General features: G+C 37.5%; 1 protein-coding gene across 7 annotated transcripts in view; it reads left to right on the forward strand.

Annotated features, from left to right (window-relative positions):
* PCDH10 (protocadherin 10) overlaps window positions 1–17,892 on the forward strand; it is a 71,155-nt gene that overhangs the window by 21,297 nt on the left and 31,966 nt on the right. For 2 of the 7 annotated variants that reach the window (XR_010909999.1, XR_010910000.1), the window contains exon 4: window positions 1,989–2,728. The exons of 1 other annotated variant lie outside the window; for it this stretch is intronic. Coding sequence is in view for 3 of the 6 variants with exons in the window: in XM_060778936.2 (XP_060634919.2) it covers window positions 1,989–2,294; window positions 11,730–11,812 (389 nt within the window). In the remaining 3 variants the exon portion in view is untranslated. Of the gene's footprint in view, window positions 1–1,988; window positions 2,729–11,729; window positions 13,489–17,892 lie in introns of those variants that run through there. 4 more of the 7 variants (XM_060778937.2, XM_060778938.2, XR_010910001.1 and 1 more) reach the window with 3 other exon arrangements.

Genomic DNA, 17,892 nt, shown 5'->3' on the forward strand with positions numbered 1-17,892 from the left:
AAAAAGTAACAAAAAGTAGTTAACTTGTTATAGTTACGATATGGACCCCGTCCAATTTTGGAAACACTTTAGAAATGATTTTTACCCTACCTCCTAATTTCGTAATGAGTATTAAAACATTTTTTTTCATTGATTGCACAGGCCTACTAATTATCAACAGAAGGTTACATTCAAAGCCACACTTTATATTTTACCTAACTTAATTTAAAAGAAAATTGTTAGTATAGCATGAGATTAATATGGGACAAATCCCATTGTTTATCTGGATTCTCAAGCACTTGTTGATAACTTTGTTGGATTTCTTATCTCCAGAAAATTTACTTACATGCTTCTTCTTCTTATATGCACCAAATTAAAATGGAAAGCCACACAGAACAGTAATCTTTGCTTCAGGGATAAATCTAATGACCGACCAGAAAATGTATCTCTCTTTCATTTTCCAATCCTCACAGAGAAGAACCACATAATTTAAAGGAAGTGTGGCAAATAACTCCTAATCCGTACAATTAGTGCTGTCTCAACTGAATGGCAAGACTTCCATAGGGCATTACCAGTGAGGCTTGGCCTATAGTTTTACAAATTGGCAAAATATAGTTTGTGGCAGTTTTTATTTAATTTTCCCCTGGAAGAGTTACTGAAATAATTTTCAAGTAACTCCTCCATAAAAATATTTTCATCTATCTATCTATCTATCTATCTATCTATCTATCTATCTATCTACACACACACACGTACATACACATGTACACACACACACATATTTCACGATCTCTTGTGGAACCCTTGGTGACTTCTTGGTTGAGAAACCCAGGTATATGGTGTTGAAAAACTGATGGCAGCTTGATCATATAGGGCTCAGTGTTTGGAGCTCAGATGATGGGCATATATGTGGAAATAAACTGAAAGTCATTATTGTTAGGCTAGATCAATATATTCTTCATCTTCTGAATGTCATATTCTACTGTAAAATGTTTCCTACCAGCAAAGCCATGAGAAAGATCTTTCTTTCCTCCCACAAAATTCTTAATTTATTCTTCTTCACATCATCTGACTAAACAAGGCCATTCTATTCTTCTTTAAAGATTTCCAGACATTGCTTCTTCTTCAAGAAATCTGACTCAGTTGTTTAAATATTCAGTCAGGCTATTGAAATGCCAATCCGAAGGTAGTCAATACAGGTCTTGTCTGTCATTCGAAAACTTAATAGTTTAAAGGATTTGTAAGCAAGCTGTTTCATACTGACAAGAACCTGTGTTTGTTGGTATAGAGTAAACATTAACACATTTGTCAATAGTATCTGGATCTGTGTCACATCGGACTTGAGCTATCCCCAGTGCCACTAATTACAGTTACACCATAGGATTTCTACAGCTCCAAATGTGGGTTACAAGGATGATAGAGAGATGGTGGCAAAAATCAACTTGAAATAAATGTCAATGAGAATTGGCTCTTTCAGGGGCTGGTCCTTACTACAAATTCTTGCTTTGTAGTCTGTCTGTGTAAGAAGATTTTCAGGGACATTTTTTTACATCCCTCCGCACTGGTAAAATCTGGGTGGAGAAGAGGACTTAGTTATAGACATTTCTTTCACAATAAGATTTTTCCCCCACATTGTGTGCCCCCCTTCCTGTCATAGTAATCCCTTGTTAACAATGACTGGGCCTCAAACCGATGGTGACAATTCCTACTATGACTTGTTCCTTGATGGAGGATGTTCACAAGAACATTTTTAGTAACAACAGTCTAACGTGTCATCTTACTATTATTTTGCTAGCTGTGGAGATCTGTAGCACATCTCTTTTTGAATGATGCTGCTGCCACTTTTCCTCCCTCTTTTTTTGGAAGACTAAATGATCAAATTTCTTTATTGATAGGATGGTGATTGGAAAATAAAACACTTTTGCCCACCATGCTCATATAAATCTATCAGCAGCTAGTGATGACGCTGAAGATTATATCTGCAGTTTTTCTCTCTTTCCTGCTTGTAGGCATGGATCTCTTCTCTAATTGCACGGAGGAATGTAAAGCTTTGGGCCACTCGGATCGGTGCTGGATGCCCTCTTTTGTCCCTTCTGATGGACGCCAGGCTGCGGATTACCGCAGCAATCTTCATGTACCCGGTATGGACTCTGTTCCAGACACTGAAGTGTTTGAAACACCAGAAGCCCAGCCAGGGGCAGAGAGGTCCTTCTCCACCTTTGGCAAAGAGAAGGCCCTTCACGGCACTTTGGAGAGGAAGGAACTGGACGGACTGCTGTCTAATACACGAGCGCCTTACAAACCACCATATTTGAGTAAGTACTGTTCCAAAGGCTGCTAAAGTGTATTCCGTTGGTGGGAATCAAGCTCCATTCCCCAGTGTGCTTGCTAGGAGTAGAGAAGTATGCCAGAGGCAATAGGGGGGAAAACCCTGAATCCCTTTGGATTGAGAATCACTGAAGAGAGCAATGTTGATTTTTTTAAAAAAACAAAACACCTATGGCATTTTAAATTTACCACTTCTAGGACCTTGTTGAAGATGGATCTGTAAAAACGAAATACCTGTGCTGATTTTTCCTGGAACTGATGCCTTAGTGATTTTTTTCCAAGTAAATAATTAGCAAGACAAGTATTTCTTCATATTTGTAGCTATCTGTGGTGCCTCTTGATTGAAACTTCTTGCTGCACCAAACTGTTTTATACCACGGATGGTTTGTTCCCCTTGAACAAGGCTTGGAGATCATCCTATGTGAGTCATATTTTCCTGCTCTTCCATCTACCTTTTGTTCCCTTGCCCATCTTTCAAAGGATGGAGCTGAATATTCTGTTTTAATGCTTGTTGACAGTGATTGGTATGGTGGTATTTATGTGTGACTAAGGGGAAAAGGTTGGGAAAGTTATTTCATTATTCATTTTAGATTCTTTGCCAAGTGGAATCTGTTGAAGTAATTCTTTGGTCCAAGAAGATATATCATTATCTTTACCAGCATATTTATTTTATTGCAAAACTATAAAAAGCCTTCTTTTGATTACAAGTGTGTGTGGTGATTCTTATAATCTGTGTGACTAGATCTTTGGAGATCTACATAAAACCAGCCAAACCAATGCCTTCATTTAGAAAGTTGCGGTGGCTGCAAATGTTAAAGGGATCCTTCTGAAGTCAAAATGAAAGCAGTGGTTATATCTTTATTCAAGTACATATTCACATGTTCCAGACTTCATTTTGCTTTTTTAGGGTTTTCATTTCATTGCTCTTTCAGTGTTCTTTCTTGGAGACAATCCATTGCAAAGTAGTAGTTTAGTTGCCTGGTCTGTTTCAGTCTATTTCAACTTTTAGACTGAAAGGTTGAGTAGAACAGAAGCTTCTAATTTCAACTTTGTGGTTTATATATTTAGTTACCACCTCCTCATGTTGAAACACATAACTAGTTACAAAACAGCCATCTGGGCTGCCTTTGAAACTTAATGATCTAGAGGAGAAAAGGCATTTTGGAAATATTCAGCTCATGAACCATCCCAAGTACATCCTTGATTCTGAAGCTGCTTTTTAAGCCAAGTGTCCTTTTCACAACTTGAATTCAAATGCTTCAGACCCATTGCATTGGATATTTTTTATGTGATTGCACCTAGACTTGTTTGTTTTATGGAACAATCAAATACTTCTCTTGAGAAGTATCGCAGTTGAAGAGGCATCTGTACACTGACAAATCGATATCAGAGTGTATTTTAAAAGGAGTTTGGAATTAGAAACCATCACTTTCATACAGCTTAGTATTTTTCATATGCCGCATACTGCAAGTCAACTCCTTCTAGTTTATTTTCTTACAAGCTGTGCCTTGTGCCTTTGAAGCTTTTAAACACATCCTAGCTGTATTGGTAATGTGTGTATGTATGGTGTAGATTGTGGCAAGTAGAAGTCAGTTTGGTTTGTGATAATGGGTTTGCACTGCATTTTGTCCTCTAGTTTAAATCTATATCTAATCTAGTAATACATGGCTGGTTTTGTTATATTTATTTGCAGTTTCTATAGCCTTGGCTTTCATATTTTTTAAAGTAGGAAAGAAGAGAAAGCAGTTAAAGAGTACAGTATTTTGCAAGGCTGAGAAAATATTTCACAGTGAATAGGTTGTTGACTGAATGCAACAAGGGGAGAGACCATTCTCAGTTTAATACAGCAGAATTCATACAAGTGGTAACCATAGCAGAGCTAGCAGCTGAGTAATAGTGACCACAGTATGATTAAGTTTCCATTCCCTTGGGGCAGATTGCAGGAAAAATGGTTTAAGAGACATTGAAAGCTACAAAAGGAATTCAGCAAACCCATAATTGAGAATATTGTAAAAGAGTGAAATCTGCAGTTAAAGCATTAATCACACCACTGGCTAGGTTCATGGGAAAACTGTGGGAGAGATGGAGAACTGTTGCATTTTGAAACAAAATACTTTTTATTTCAGTCTTTGTCTTGTTTTTAATTTATGGAAGAATGAGCAGCACGTTTGCTTTATTTGTCAGAACGAATATGTAATGACTATGGAAACGTAACTATAGTCTTCTTTCTCATTTAAAGAAAATGCTAATGATGGAATGAGGTAAATCTAGAATTTGCCTTAAACCCAATTCCTGTGTTCATATCTAATCTTTCGATCCAATTTGTTCCCAAATAAGCCAGTTCTTTTTGTGTTGCGAGAGGTAGGTCTCAGAAACATCTTGCAGAGCACTGGAAAGGGGCAGTGAAAAAACTACAAAGCATAAGCACAACCCACATGTTAAATATGTATTCAGTATAAGAAGCAAGCACCGGTGGGAAGGTGTGAGAAAGAAGTAGGCACTGGAAGTTATTTTCAAAAGAATTTTACTGCATTTAAAAAGGAAAGTTAATTTGGGGGGGGGGGGGGGGTTGAAAAAAAAGCAAGTTATTTTAGTTCCTTTCTTTTGGAAAAGAAATAAGTTGAAAACAGTGCAAAGGTAGAATATTCTGTGCTCTCTCTCTCTCTCTCTCTCTCTATATATATATATATTAGGCTTGGGTAACCACGGAAAAATTTGGTTCTAAACTTGTTTTGTTTTTAGGGGGCTCTTGCATTTCGTTTTTTTAAATAATTCCTAATTATTAAATTATTAATAATTTTCCTTTTAAAAATTTCGAAATATACGAAATTTCATATAATTACAAATCGATTCGTTGATGGCGGATGCGATTGCGCAATATGCTAAAAAAACCTCCAAATGGGACAGGGGGAACTTCTGAAGCTTCCCTCTCCCTCTGTTGTTGACTGTTGGTGTGATAAAACAAACAACAACTATAAAACTTGCACCAGACATGCGAAAATAATTACGAAATAATTACGAAATAATTACAAAATAATTACAAAATAATTATGAAATAAATTGAAAAAAATGTTTCGAATCTAATTTACTCCTCACACTATTCCTGCATGGCTCAATATTGGATCGTAAGCTAATTTAAATACGAATTTAAATTCACCTCTGAGGATGCTTGCCATAGATGCAGGCGAAACGTCATGCCTCTAGAACATGGCCATATAGCCCGAAAAAACCCACAAGAACTGAGTAAATACGAATTAATAATGAATTACGAAATTAACGAACGAAACCGCCCAAGCCTAATATATATATATATATATATATATATATATATCCATGTACGCACACATGCACACATACATACACACACACACACACACACACACACACACACAAATAGCCACAAAATAATGTATGCCTTCTCATAATGTGCAACTTTTTTCTCAGCATGCCGACAAGGGAAAAAAGATAGCAATATTATCAGTAATTATGGTATATTACTTTTAAAATAGTGTTTGTTCCTTATCACCTCAAAGTAATGTATACAGACAATTTGTTACTAGTACCAGTCTGTTGTTGTAGTTTGAATGTTAAACTGGGAGGCTAAGGTTTGAATCCCAATTTGACTATGGAAACACATTGCGTGGTCTTCAGCAAAACACACTTTCTCCACCTGAGACTTCCTCTGAACAAATTTTGCCAGGAAATTCCACAATAAGCCTGGATTAGGATCACTATAAGTCAGAAAGCATTTGAAGACACACAACAACTTTCCCTTGGGTATTTGGTGAAGTTTGCTTCCAGGACTCTCTGGAAGCAAACAAAAAACCCCATTATATACAGTGATGTAGTAAAATGATGTCCCTTAATTAAAAACATGGCAAAACCAAATTTTCTTTCTGGTTTTTTTTTTTGAGAGGGAGGAATATTTTCAAGCCATGGAAGAATCCATGGATATAGAATCTGTGGATATAAGGGGCCAACTGTATTTTGCTTCCAAGATCTGGAAAGATGATACAGTAAGTGGATGACTGCTCTGCTATCACTAGTAGCTGCGGGTTTAATTTCATCATGTTAACCACAAAATACATATATAGCAACATGTATTCCACATAGCAAGACTGCAAGATATATAACAGATGAATAACTTTACTAAGTAAATAGGAAACATAAAGTAAATTGGTAAAATGACCATTAATTGAAGAAAGTCCAGATTATAATTTGTTAGCATCTGAAAAATGAATATGTGTTCTGCATTATTTGAAAGGTTTGGTAAGTGCATTGAATTAATCTGTTTTACTATGGATCAGATCAGAGGGTTAAGTACTTCCTGAAGAAGTTCATAGGACAAATGTATGTATTTTATTATTTCTTATCAGGTAAGAATGAAGAGGCTGTATCTGAGAATGAGAAGTCAAGTGACAGATTGCTAGAACAAATTGACACATTAAATAAAAATAAGTTGCTGCTTATGCCAGATGGTATTCATCCAACAGATGAAAAAATGTTCATCAGAAAAGTTGACTTGGTTTCCAAGTAAACCCAGTCCAAAGTGTACAACATCCATGCTATAGCTAAAATTAAATTTAGAAAAAAACCACTTTAAAATACTTTACAATTTTGCAACCATAGAAAATGCAAAGAGCTTTATGCAACCAATTGAAAAATACAGGATAATGCTAGAGAGAAAAACAGAGAGTTCACCTCACATATTTATATATGGCCATCATGCCTCCTCTCAGCCTTCTCTTCTGAAGGCTAAACATGCCCAGGATTACCATTTGTGTTGTGATAGCTCCCTCCACAGCCATTCTATTGCTGGTGGAAAGTGGAAGGATCAAAGAAGCATTAGTCCTAGTTATCAAGACAAAATATGAGAAGAGGAGCTATGTGTTATCAAGGCACAGTCTCTTCACTGGTGTGGAATACAATTCTGTCTACATAGAGGATGTTCTGAACTGGTGGATCTCAACCTTTTATTAAACCAGGGACTACCTGACCAGTGATCACTTGACCAGGGACTACTTGACCTGAGACCACTTTGACCAGGGACCACTCTCCAACATTAGTACCAAAAGGGTTACAAATCAGTTTTTGATCAACTTTAGATTTGGTTTGGAGTGCTGATTCAGAAAATTGCATTGGATAGACCACATCAGCTCTAGTTTCTGTTACAGAACATATGCCATGGTCATCAACAGGGAAGGAATGGCAGGTGACATGAAAGGAGTTGAAATGAAATAAATAAAATAAATAAATAAAGAGGAAGGAGGCTTGCGAAATAGATTTTCATCCTCGCGACCTACTGGTGGTCGCAGCCCACATGCTAAGAACCACTGTTCTGGAAAAAATAATATCTTTTTCTTATCAGTGGAACCCCTCCACTATGTTTGTGGGCAGAAATGGGAGAGGAATTTAAAATAACAGCAAGTACATAAATGAGTCACACACTGACTGAGTTCCTATATGGCTGGGTGTAGCGTTAGTTCTCCATATGGAAATGCATTATGGCTTTTCTGTTATCAGCCTGAGTCAGGATCATAGAATCATAGAATCAATGAGTTGAACCCCCTGCCAAGAAGCAAGAAATTCTCATTCAAATTACCCCCAATAGATGGCCATCCAGCTTCTGTTTAAACGCCTCCAAAGAGAGTTCCTGCTGAACAGCTCTCACAGGAAGTTCTTCCTAATGTTCAGGTGAAATCTTTTCTGAAGTTTGAAACCATTGTTCCATGTCCTAGTCTCCAGGGCAGCAGAAAACAAGCTTGCTCCCCTCTCCCTATGACGTCACCTCACATATTTATATATGGCCATCATGCCTCCTCTCAGCCTTCTCTTCTGAAGGCTAAACATGCCCAGGATTACCATTTGTGTTGTGATAGCTCCCTCCACAGCCATTCTATTGCTGGTGGAAAGTGGAAGGATCAAAGAAGCATTTGGTATCTCTTTTACCATAAATCAACTGGCATCTTCCAGAGATTTCAGTAGATGATGGCTATGGGTATTGTGGGAACATACCCATGTGCTTTTCCAACCCTGTTTGCTCTTCACTATTGATGGAGGAACAGATTTCTGACCTCTCAGATTTATGTATGGGAGTGGGGATACACAAATGTAATGGGTTTATGTTTGCATATATAGCTAACAGGATGCCAGACACTTGTGTATTACAGTTTTAATTTCAGTCTGAAGAAGTCTAGATAACAGAATCATATAGCTTATTGAAAGCTGATTGATGCAATTCTTTAAAGTAGAAATGTGATATTCTTTCTGTTTCACTTCTTTAGTTCACTATCAACCAAGATTTGGAATAAGTTGGTTCTAAGAATGTTGAACCACAAGACCAATAACCTAGCCCTAGAGTTTTCTTAATGGTCAAACCCACTAGATGGGACTTTATAGATTAGGAAAATAATAGAACAATTTCAGTCATAAATCACTGTAAGACTTTGCTGTGTAAGGGAAAAGCACAATTGGTTCCCTTAAAGTGCTTGGCTAGCTTTTGGTAACCAAATCATTGCTTACTGTATTTTATTCAACACAACTTAGTGTCTTTAATGTCTATGTGAGGAGCAGTTACCATCTTTATATATAACCTTGGCTCTCATGCATACAAACTAGTTAAAATTCAACTACACACTGAACAAAACTTTACCTTTCAGTTCATGAGAGAAAAGATTATTCAATACTAACCAAGTTTAGTGAACTGCCAATACACTGAGTCTTCTCTATCCCATAGCTGTCTTTTGCTCAACTTGATTTTAAAAAATTCATTAATGAGGTCAGGAAACCCTCAAGAGTACTATTCAGTGCAATGCAAAAGTCAGCGGCTAAAAGTAAAATTGAAGAAAATCATTTAGCATTTGTGTTAGTGCTATAGGGGCTCTTTGACCTTATGTGAGAGGTGAAGAAAATGTGTCTTGGGGGTTCGATGTGATCCCAGTCCCATCCTGAAGACCCCAGAGCCCCATAATACAGCAGAGATGAAACCAAAGCTACCACCAAAATTCTGTGTAACCTGCAGCTATAGATTGTAGAACTATTTCCCTCTGTTTCTGGAAATACAACTTCATTACTTCTATATTTACTCTGTCCTCTTTCCTTTTAAAGGTAGCACCAACTGGAGGAAATGGGGAGGCTAAAAGCTTCCAGGGAGAAACAGGGAGCAGGAATTATATCATTCCAAGGCTATAAAAAGGTTTCTATCTCCTTTAATGGCAGTGCTGGCAGCACTGGTGGGAATAAACAAAAGCTGCCAATTCACTGATCCTAAAGCTGCTCCTGTGATGTGCTCAAAGCCAAATCAACTCTGACATGCTCAAAACAAAATCAACTCTATCTGAAGACAAGAAAGGACTGAAACACAGATCTCAGACTCCATGTGCACTTCCATGCAGCCATATAACCCAGAATATCAAGACAGATAATCCACAATATCTGCTTTGAACTGGATTATTTTAGTACACTGCCAGATAATCCAGTTCAATGTAGATTTTATACAACTATGCGGAAGGGGCCCATATTTTCTGTGCTCTGCAAGCAGTGCTTATATATTTGCCCACCAAGAGTGGGTTCTGGATTTATATTTAGTGTGGATAGCAAAATACTTACAACCCTATCTGTAAAACCATTGTAAAACATTCCTATCCCTTTTACACTTCAAGAATCAGTATCCGCAGAACTCCTTGCCAACTTTCTATTCCCACGGTATAATATCTGCCTCCTTCCAACTCTTACTCCTCTTCTGATAGCAACATTTATTCCATTGTGCTACAAGTGGAGAGAAGTTACCTATTATCATTGTCAATGGAGGAGGTCGCTATTTTTTATTTTAAAATTTAACATTCAAAATTAAAATTAAAAGTAGTGAGTAGCGGGCCCAGCAGAGGAGTCCAGATCCTCCAAAATCTCATGGGTTTTTTTGTTTGTTTTTTGTGGTGGTGGTTGGGGGGGGGGGGAGGGCTTCTAATCCTCTGGCTGTTACCCATCCCTGACATATTTGCTGTCTAAATCCCAATGATCACAACAGAATGTGATGTTTATTCACAAATGTGGGCTCTTCCACATAGTCATATAACCCAGGATATCAAGGCAGATAATCCACAATATCTGCTTTTAACTGGGTTATCTGAGTCCACATTGCCAGATAATCCAGTTCAATGCAAATTTCATAAAACTGTGTGGAAGGGACCTGAATTAATAGTTACTTGTTCTTAGAAGATTAAAACAAGAGGAATGTTTCATTTATTGGGGGCAGGGGAAAATATGTTGTAGGGATAGATTTAGACCATGTATTGAATATTAAACTTTAAAAATTTGGAATGAAGTTATTAAACAATTTAGAAGAAGAGCACCACTATGTAATGTGAATCAGGAAAGTTCTCTAAATGTTGAAAGAAACACTGCTTAAATAATTAGACATAGGACAAAGCTAGCAACCTGAACATTGTGTTCTTTTTTTTATTACAAATCAATAATATTGTCTGATAAAAGTCTGAATTGTGATTTAGTAATAAAAATAATCTATCAAGAAAAAATAAAATTAAAATAAAATAAAAAAATAATAAAAAGGAAGATATCACCCTACGTTTCTAATTTTAGCCATATGATTTACAAAAAACTACTGTGTACAGTAATTGACTCTATTTCTTTGTGTGGTAAGGGCAGTGGAGAGAGCTTGGCAATATGCCTCAATACTATATAATAACGACATAGATGATTCAGTGCCATTGATTTACATTTGCACAGTACTTTCCATCGAGAATGATTAGAAAGCTCTTAACAAAACTAAGAATAGGTAACATTAGCTCATTACTGTATGAACATCACTTCTATAAATGCTATATGTTGCTAACAGCTCAGGGCTAGACTTTGTCGCATTGAGAAGCTGATGATTTGCAGCTTGGCTTATAATTGCCAGCTTCTGAAAGTGATTTTATACTGTTATGGAATTTTATAGTTTGATTTGTAGGATTTTTTCTTGACTGAAAGATGGCATTATAATCTCATTGATTTTGGATATGGAATGTGGCGTCTGAATCATGGAAGATGGGTGGGAATTGTATGGCCCTCTAGATGTTGTTGAGCTATAGTTCCCAGCATTCTTCTTCATTCTACCTACCATCTTGAAGTTCAACTGCATCTTGAGTATCATAAAACATAAGAAAAATATCATTTACTCAAACTCATAGAGCAGAGCTCTTGTCTTCAACATACAGAAGACACAAAGGGGCTATTAGAATTTTTTGAGAATTCTATCGACAATATAACAATTTTAAATGTTTGCATTGTTAGTTCCATAATCACCCACATAATATATTTGCCATTTTTAGTGGAGATGAAATATGTTTCATTAATATTTTTTCTGGGTAGTCTACTGCAACTTGCTTATATTTTTGCTTCTACTCTGATACTGCTATCTTAAGGTCCCTGGTTCCAAAACATCCATCTTGACTTACGAAGACTTTCTTTCAAGTGCCTTCATTCTCCACAAGAAGAAATGATATGAAGACCAGAAAATTAAACCAGATCTCTGAGAAGCCCTGTCTACTTCTACATCAGCAGCTAGACCTATACAGAAACAAAAGCAACTGATAACTATTACATAACTTATTTCTGTTGTGTTTTTGTAGATATTTGTAGTGCCCACAATGAAGGTTATTCATTGTAATTCCCTTGTTTTTAAAGTTCTATTTCTTTTGATGATGATGATGATGATGATGATTGTGATGGTGATTATGATAATAATTGCATCAGTAACAACAATATAAAGCCTGTCTGTCTTGATAAGACACTTCAGTTCAGGTCTAGAACACAGGTTTTCATAAGAGTTAAAAGGACAATCTTGTTCAACCTATTGCCATGCAGGACTTCACAATGAAGCACTTCTGAAAGAAGACCTTCCAACCTCTGTTTAAAGACCACCAAAGAAAGAAGAGTTTACAACTCTCTAAGACAGTCTATTCCACTGCCAAACAGTTCTTCCTAATGTTTAGATGGAATTTGAATCCATCAGATTGGGTTCTTATTGTCTCGGAGCAGCAGAAAGCAAGATCATTCTATATTTTACATGACATACCTTTGGATATTTAAAGATGCCTATTGTCATGCCACAGTCAAGAGGTCCTAGTTTAACTAAGTGGCATTTTCTTTTTAGTTAGGATCAGGTAACGGACAATGTGAAAGACCCCAGAAAGTTGTTGGTAATCAAAATTTATAATAATATGGGATTAAATGGACAAATAGCTTGAGATAGTGTAGAGCAGCATACAATGTTCATGAAAACACAAATAATCAAGACTATTGTTGTTAATGTTATGTGATCAATGGTATAGTGTGTCTTGTTACATTGGGGTAGAAAACTAGAAGAATGGAAGGAAGCAGGAATGAAAGAAATGTTAATGTATCAGTACAAATGAAGGTTTATTAAGTAAGATGGATAGTATACATGGAAATAGCATTGATTTTACCACAGACATTTCTTATTCATATGAATGAACCTCTCACAAAATGAAGAGAATGTATGTAAGTTTCAGAATTGAAGAGGAGTGAATGAAGCTTATCCAACAAACTACTAGAATCATTTTAATAAGAATTTACCACAGTACTGCATTTTGTAATGAAGAACATAATTTTTAAATGCGACTCTGTAACACAATTGTTAGAATTATTATCTATTATAGTCTGCACACATCTACCATGTGCTTACTGTTTTTAGCTTGATTCTGATGTACATTAAACCTCCATACACCTCTAATATGTGAACTCGTGTTCTTCAGACTTATCTGCCATGTTCCTGAAAGGTTTGTATTGTACTTAGGCAGTGAATACAATTAGTTCTTGGTATCTGCTGGGATTTGGTCTCAGGACCCCCTGTAGATATCAAAATCCAAGGGTGTCAAGTCCCATTATATACCATGGTGTAGTAAAATGGCCTTTAATATAGAATGGCAAAAATCAAGGTAAGAGCTGTTCAACAGTGGAACTTACTGCTTCAGAGTGTGGTGGAGCTCTTTCTCTGGAGGCTTTTAAACAGAGGCTAGGTGGCTATCTATCGGGGATACTCTGATCTTTTCCTTCATGGTAAGGGGTTGGACTGGATGTCCTGTGTGATCTCTTCCAACTGTTTCTATGATTCTAAGGTTTGCCTGTTGGAATTTCTTTTATTAAAAAATCAAGCAATTATTGTTCAGTTCATCAATGCAGGATCTGTGCATATGGACTATATATGTCTCACAGTCAGGCCCGTAGCCAGGATTTCGTTTTGGGGGGGGGGGGGGCTGAATTTTTTTTGGGGGGGGAGGGTTGGGGGGGCTGAGTTTCAGGGGGGGGGGGCTGAGTCTGAATGAAAGAGGGTCTACCCTAGCAAACCTTTTGTATCATTACCCCAATACCCCCATGCATATGGGATATATTGAGTATGGTGATCAGATCATGATATGAATAAACATAACAGTTTAAATAATGCACCAGTAAGGCCTTTTCGCGAACCACCATGAGAATTTCGGGGGGGGGGGGGGGCTGAAGCCCCTTGAGCCTCCCCCCCCCCCCGCCTACATGCCTGCTCACAGTATATTGTCCATATCACTGCTTCTTAAACTGTGGGTCCTGGCCCCAAATGGGATCCCCTTTGTTAATATTGGGATCCTGAGAAATGTTGCAACAGTAAAACTTTTCTGAATATCACTTAATGGCTGCTTTAGACATTTACATTGATGATGATGATGATGATGATAAACTTTATTTAAATTCAGCTCTATCTCCCCGAGAGGACTCAGAACGGATCACAGTATACACATATTATATAGGCAAACATTCAGTGCCTTTTGTACAGTGAATAATGACATGCAATAAACAAACAAGGCAAAGCTTTCGCTTTCCATCTCTGGTATCTAGAGGCGATGCTCAACTCTGCCCATGGGGAGGTGCTCTTGTTCCATTTTCCATGCCAAGAAGCCTGTTGTCTGGTCATGTTTCCAGCATGGCTGCATAAGTGCCTTTTACCTTCCCGCTGAGACGGTACCTATTGATATACTCACATGCCATGTTTTTTACCTGGTAGGTTGGTAGAAACTAGGACTAACAGCAGGAGCTCATCTTGACCCGCAGCTTCCAGCTGCCAACCTTCCAGTCAGCAAGTTTTTCTGCAGCTAATGGTTTAACCCGCTGTGCTACTGTGGCTTCTTAATTATGTTAATTTGTTGTACAGTTACTGTAGACTTTGCAGAAGATGCTTCAGTAGTACTTTATAAGAAGGGAAATCAGCCTGTTCAGCAAGCCTTTCAAATGCCGATTTTTTTTTTTGCTAGTAAACTTATGGTTATTATTATTATTATTATTATTATTATTATTATATAAATCTATGTGGCTGAAGGGGGTTTTGAGTGGAAAAGTTTAAGTATCCCTAGCCCATACCACCATAAAATTATAGAATTATAGAATTCAGGGCCATCCAGTCCAACCATCTGCCATTCAGGACTACTCAATCAAAGCATCCAAAGAAGTCTACAACCCATGTACTTTGTGCATATGCAAGCACCAGGCATTGATTTATTACTGATGATAACAGCTTTAGTTAAGAGCTACCACCTAGCATACCTTGATAGGTGTAGAAGTTCCCACGGTCCTTTCAGTACCTGGCCCTAAGTTTTAGATGCACTACTAAAAATTGTGATGAGAACTGGACCCAGAATTAATGTAATTGTTGCAATACAAGTTAATATCATTCTCCGCAAAGTTAGCTTAGGATAGAACTCTGCAACTCTTTGGCACTTCTCAAATAGCTTCACATAGTGTGCATTGTAGTGATCTAGTCCTGATGTAGTTAAGTCTTATGTTGCCAAGGCGAGATTTCACTTCTTAAAAACAATCTTCATTTTTTCCACTCTTCTAGAATAGATGCAAAGGTTGCCAGTCAGCTCTTTTTAAAGTCTCTCCCCTCCTTCCCAACGAAACCAGACAAAAATGTCTGCAGGAGGAAAATAAAGCTGGCAGCAGTTGCATCTCATTCAGTCCAAGGTTTTCCTGACTGAAAGCCCCCATGAATATTTTATATATACCCTCATGTTTAATCAGTAACATGATTCTTTTTAAAATAAAAATACAATAGCTCTTTCTAGAGTCTTCTTTTGCTCTAGAATAAATCAGTTCTTAGGCTAAAGGATGTATTCTGCATGCATTGTTGAAGAGGTCAAAATATTCAGTACACTGGAAGCAATGTAATCCAGTGATCTTTTCAAAAGAAGTGAAATAATTTGCAGACCTTTCCCAAGGCTGTTCTGAGCTCTTGTATTATACTGTAAAATGAGTCAAAATTCTTTCCTTTTTAATAAATGGAGATTTTACGATACATTAAGATTTATAGCAGATACATTAAAAAGTATATGTAGAACAAAGAAAAACCAAGAATAAGATAAAAAGAGAAATAAAGAAAAGAGAGAAGAGGCTGAAAAGGTGACTGCTCATCTTCTTTTCAGTAATTATTTAAATATATAATCAATGTATACCTCTCTTATAGCTACTATTCTCCTCTCTATAACATTTACAAGTAAAATTTTTAAAATGTAAATGTCTACTTATTTTGTACAGATAGCCAATGAAGGGTTAATAATTCTATTGGCTCACTGTAGAATTAAAGATCCCTTTACTTGTAATAAATAAAATTCAGGTGTTGAGCAAAAATATAATTGAAAAAATGTGGTGACATGATCTACAGAATTTTGAGAACTGTAGTTTAGGGTGGGTCATTTAGAATTTTCAGCTACAGAGGTCCTCGCCATCTCAAACTACATTTCCCAGAATTCTACCCTGGTGTGATAACGCTGTATTAACTTCTTCTGGTAATTACTTGTGATGATCTGTGAAGCTCAGTTACCCTTCCCATGATTTTTATGTCCGTCCCTGGAAGAAACCAGTGACTTGTACATCCAAACTTGGCTAAAGCATATCTTTGGCATGAATCCATTGTTGTGGAGATTGTTTCTTTTTTTGCTGCATATCAACAGCTGAGAAGTTGTGAAGCTGACAGTTTGTGCAGAACGTAGCATTGGTAACCTGTAACAGAGAAGAAAGAACAGAGTTTAAATTTACGATTGAGTGCTAAAAGCTCACAGACTCCAAGCAAGGCTTTGGTAACTTTTCCAAGATCTGGGAACAGTGAATCACTGCTGTTCTGAACACTTAAGAGATGCTACTGAGGATGGATTGACAAGGAAAGGGGATAACTCATCCAACAGCACTAGTGTGATTTTGATGGGTTCCTCTATATGTAAACATTTTTCAAAATGTCACATTTGCATCAGACCAAGGATATGCTAGATTAAGCAAGCAATGTTCTTTCTATGATAAGAATATAAGTGTAAATTAAGTTTCAGATCATGGCTTAATGAGAGAAATGTATGCAATTTTGCAAGGAAGAAACTAAAATTTGAAGTTTGTAACATATATAGAGAAATATGTTGCACGTTAGTGTTAGCATCTGCTTAAATCTGAATTTGAAATTGAAATACAGACCCCAAGTTTGTTAAGGATTTTGGTTTGAAATCACATGAAAACCCATTCTTCATGTTAGTCCTTATTCCATGCAATTTAAATGGGAAATTGGTCACAGGGAGGAAGCTGTCACTCGGATATCCATGTGGATTCTATATCTGCACCATGTGAAACCATCTCACTTAAGTTGTTTGTTTGTCTCAGTGTTAGGTTTGACATTGAACATGTGTGCAGCAGGTGTTTATAACTGCTGTGTAGAAAGCTTTCTGGTTGCATTTCCCCCCAGAAAGATACTCTGCATTGATTGGACTGCCTGGGCTCTGCTCCTGCTGTATAAACAGCTCCCCTGAATTCGGCATTGGTCTACATGGGGCTGCCCTTGAAAACGGCCCGGAAGCTTCAGCTAGTCCAGCGCGCGGCAGCCATGTTACTAACAGGAGCGGGATGCAGGGAGCATACAACGCCCTTGTTGTTCCAGCTCCACTGGCTGCCGATCTGCTACCGGGCCCAATTCAAGGTGCTGGTGTTGGCCTACAAAGCCCTAAACGGTTCCGGCCCAAAATACCTTTCTGACCACATCTCGGCCTATGAGCCCACGAGGACCTTGAGATCGTCTGGGGAGGCCCTTCTCTCGATCCCGCCTGCCTCACAGGCACGTCTGGCGGGGACGAGAGATAGGGCCTTCTCGGTGGTGGCCCCCCGGCTGTGGAACGCCCTCCCTGTAGATATCAGACAGGCGCCCTCCCTTATGGCATTCCGCAAGAGCCTAAAAACATGGTTATTTGAGAAGGCGTTTGACTAAGTGCTACAACTATTGGCAATGATGATCGGAACGGAATATGGATAATGAGTTTGGTTATGATTCTACGATGAGACGACGCGGATGATTTAGTGTAATTGTATTATTGATTGTTTATGTTGATTTTGCTGTGATATTGTCTATTGTAAACTGTTTTTATAATATGTTGTACACCGCCGTGAGTCGCCCTAGGGCTGAGAACGGCGGTCAACAAATGAAGTAAATAAATAAAATAAATAAAAGTTAATGATTGAAACAAATTATTTTAAAAGAAGTTATCATTTGTGTTAGAAATGCTC

This window comes from Anolis sagrei, chromosome 5, assembly GCF_037176765.1.
Source record: "Anolis sagrei isolate rAnoSag1 chromosome 5, rAnoSag1.mat, whole genome shotgun sequence".
In the NCBI taxonomy this organism is placed as follows: domain Eukaryota; kingdom Metazoa; phylum Chordata; class Lepidosauria; order Squamata; family Dactyloidae; genus Anolis; species Anolis sagrei.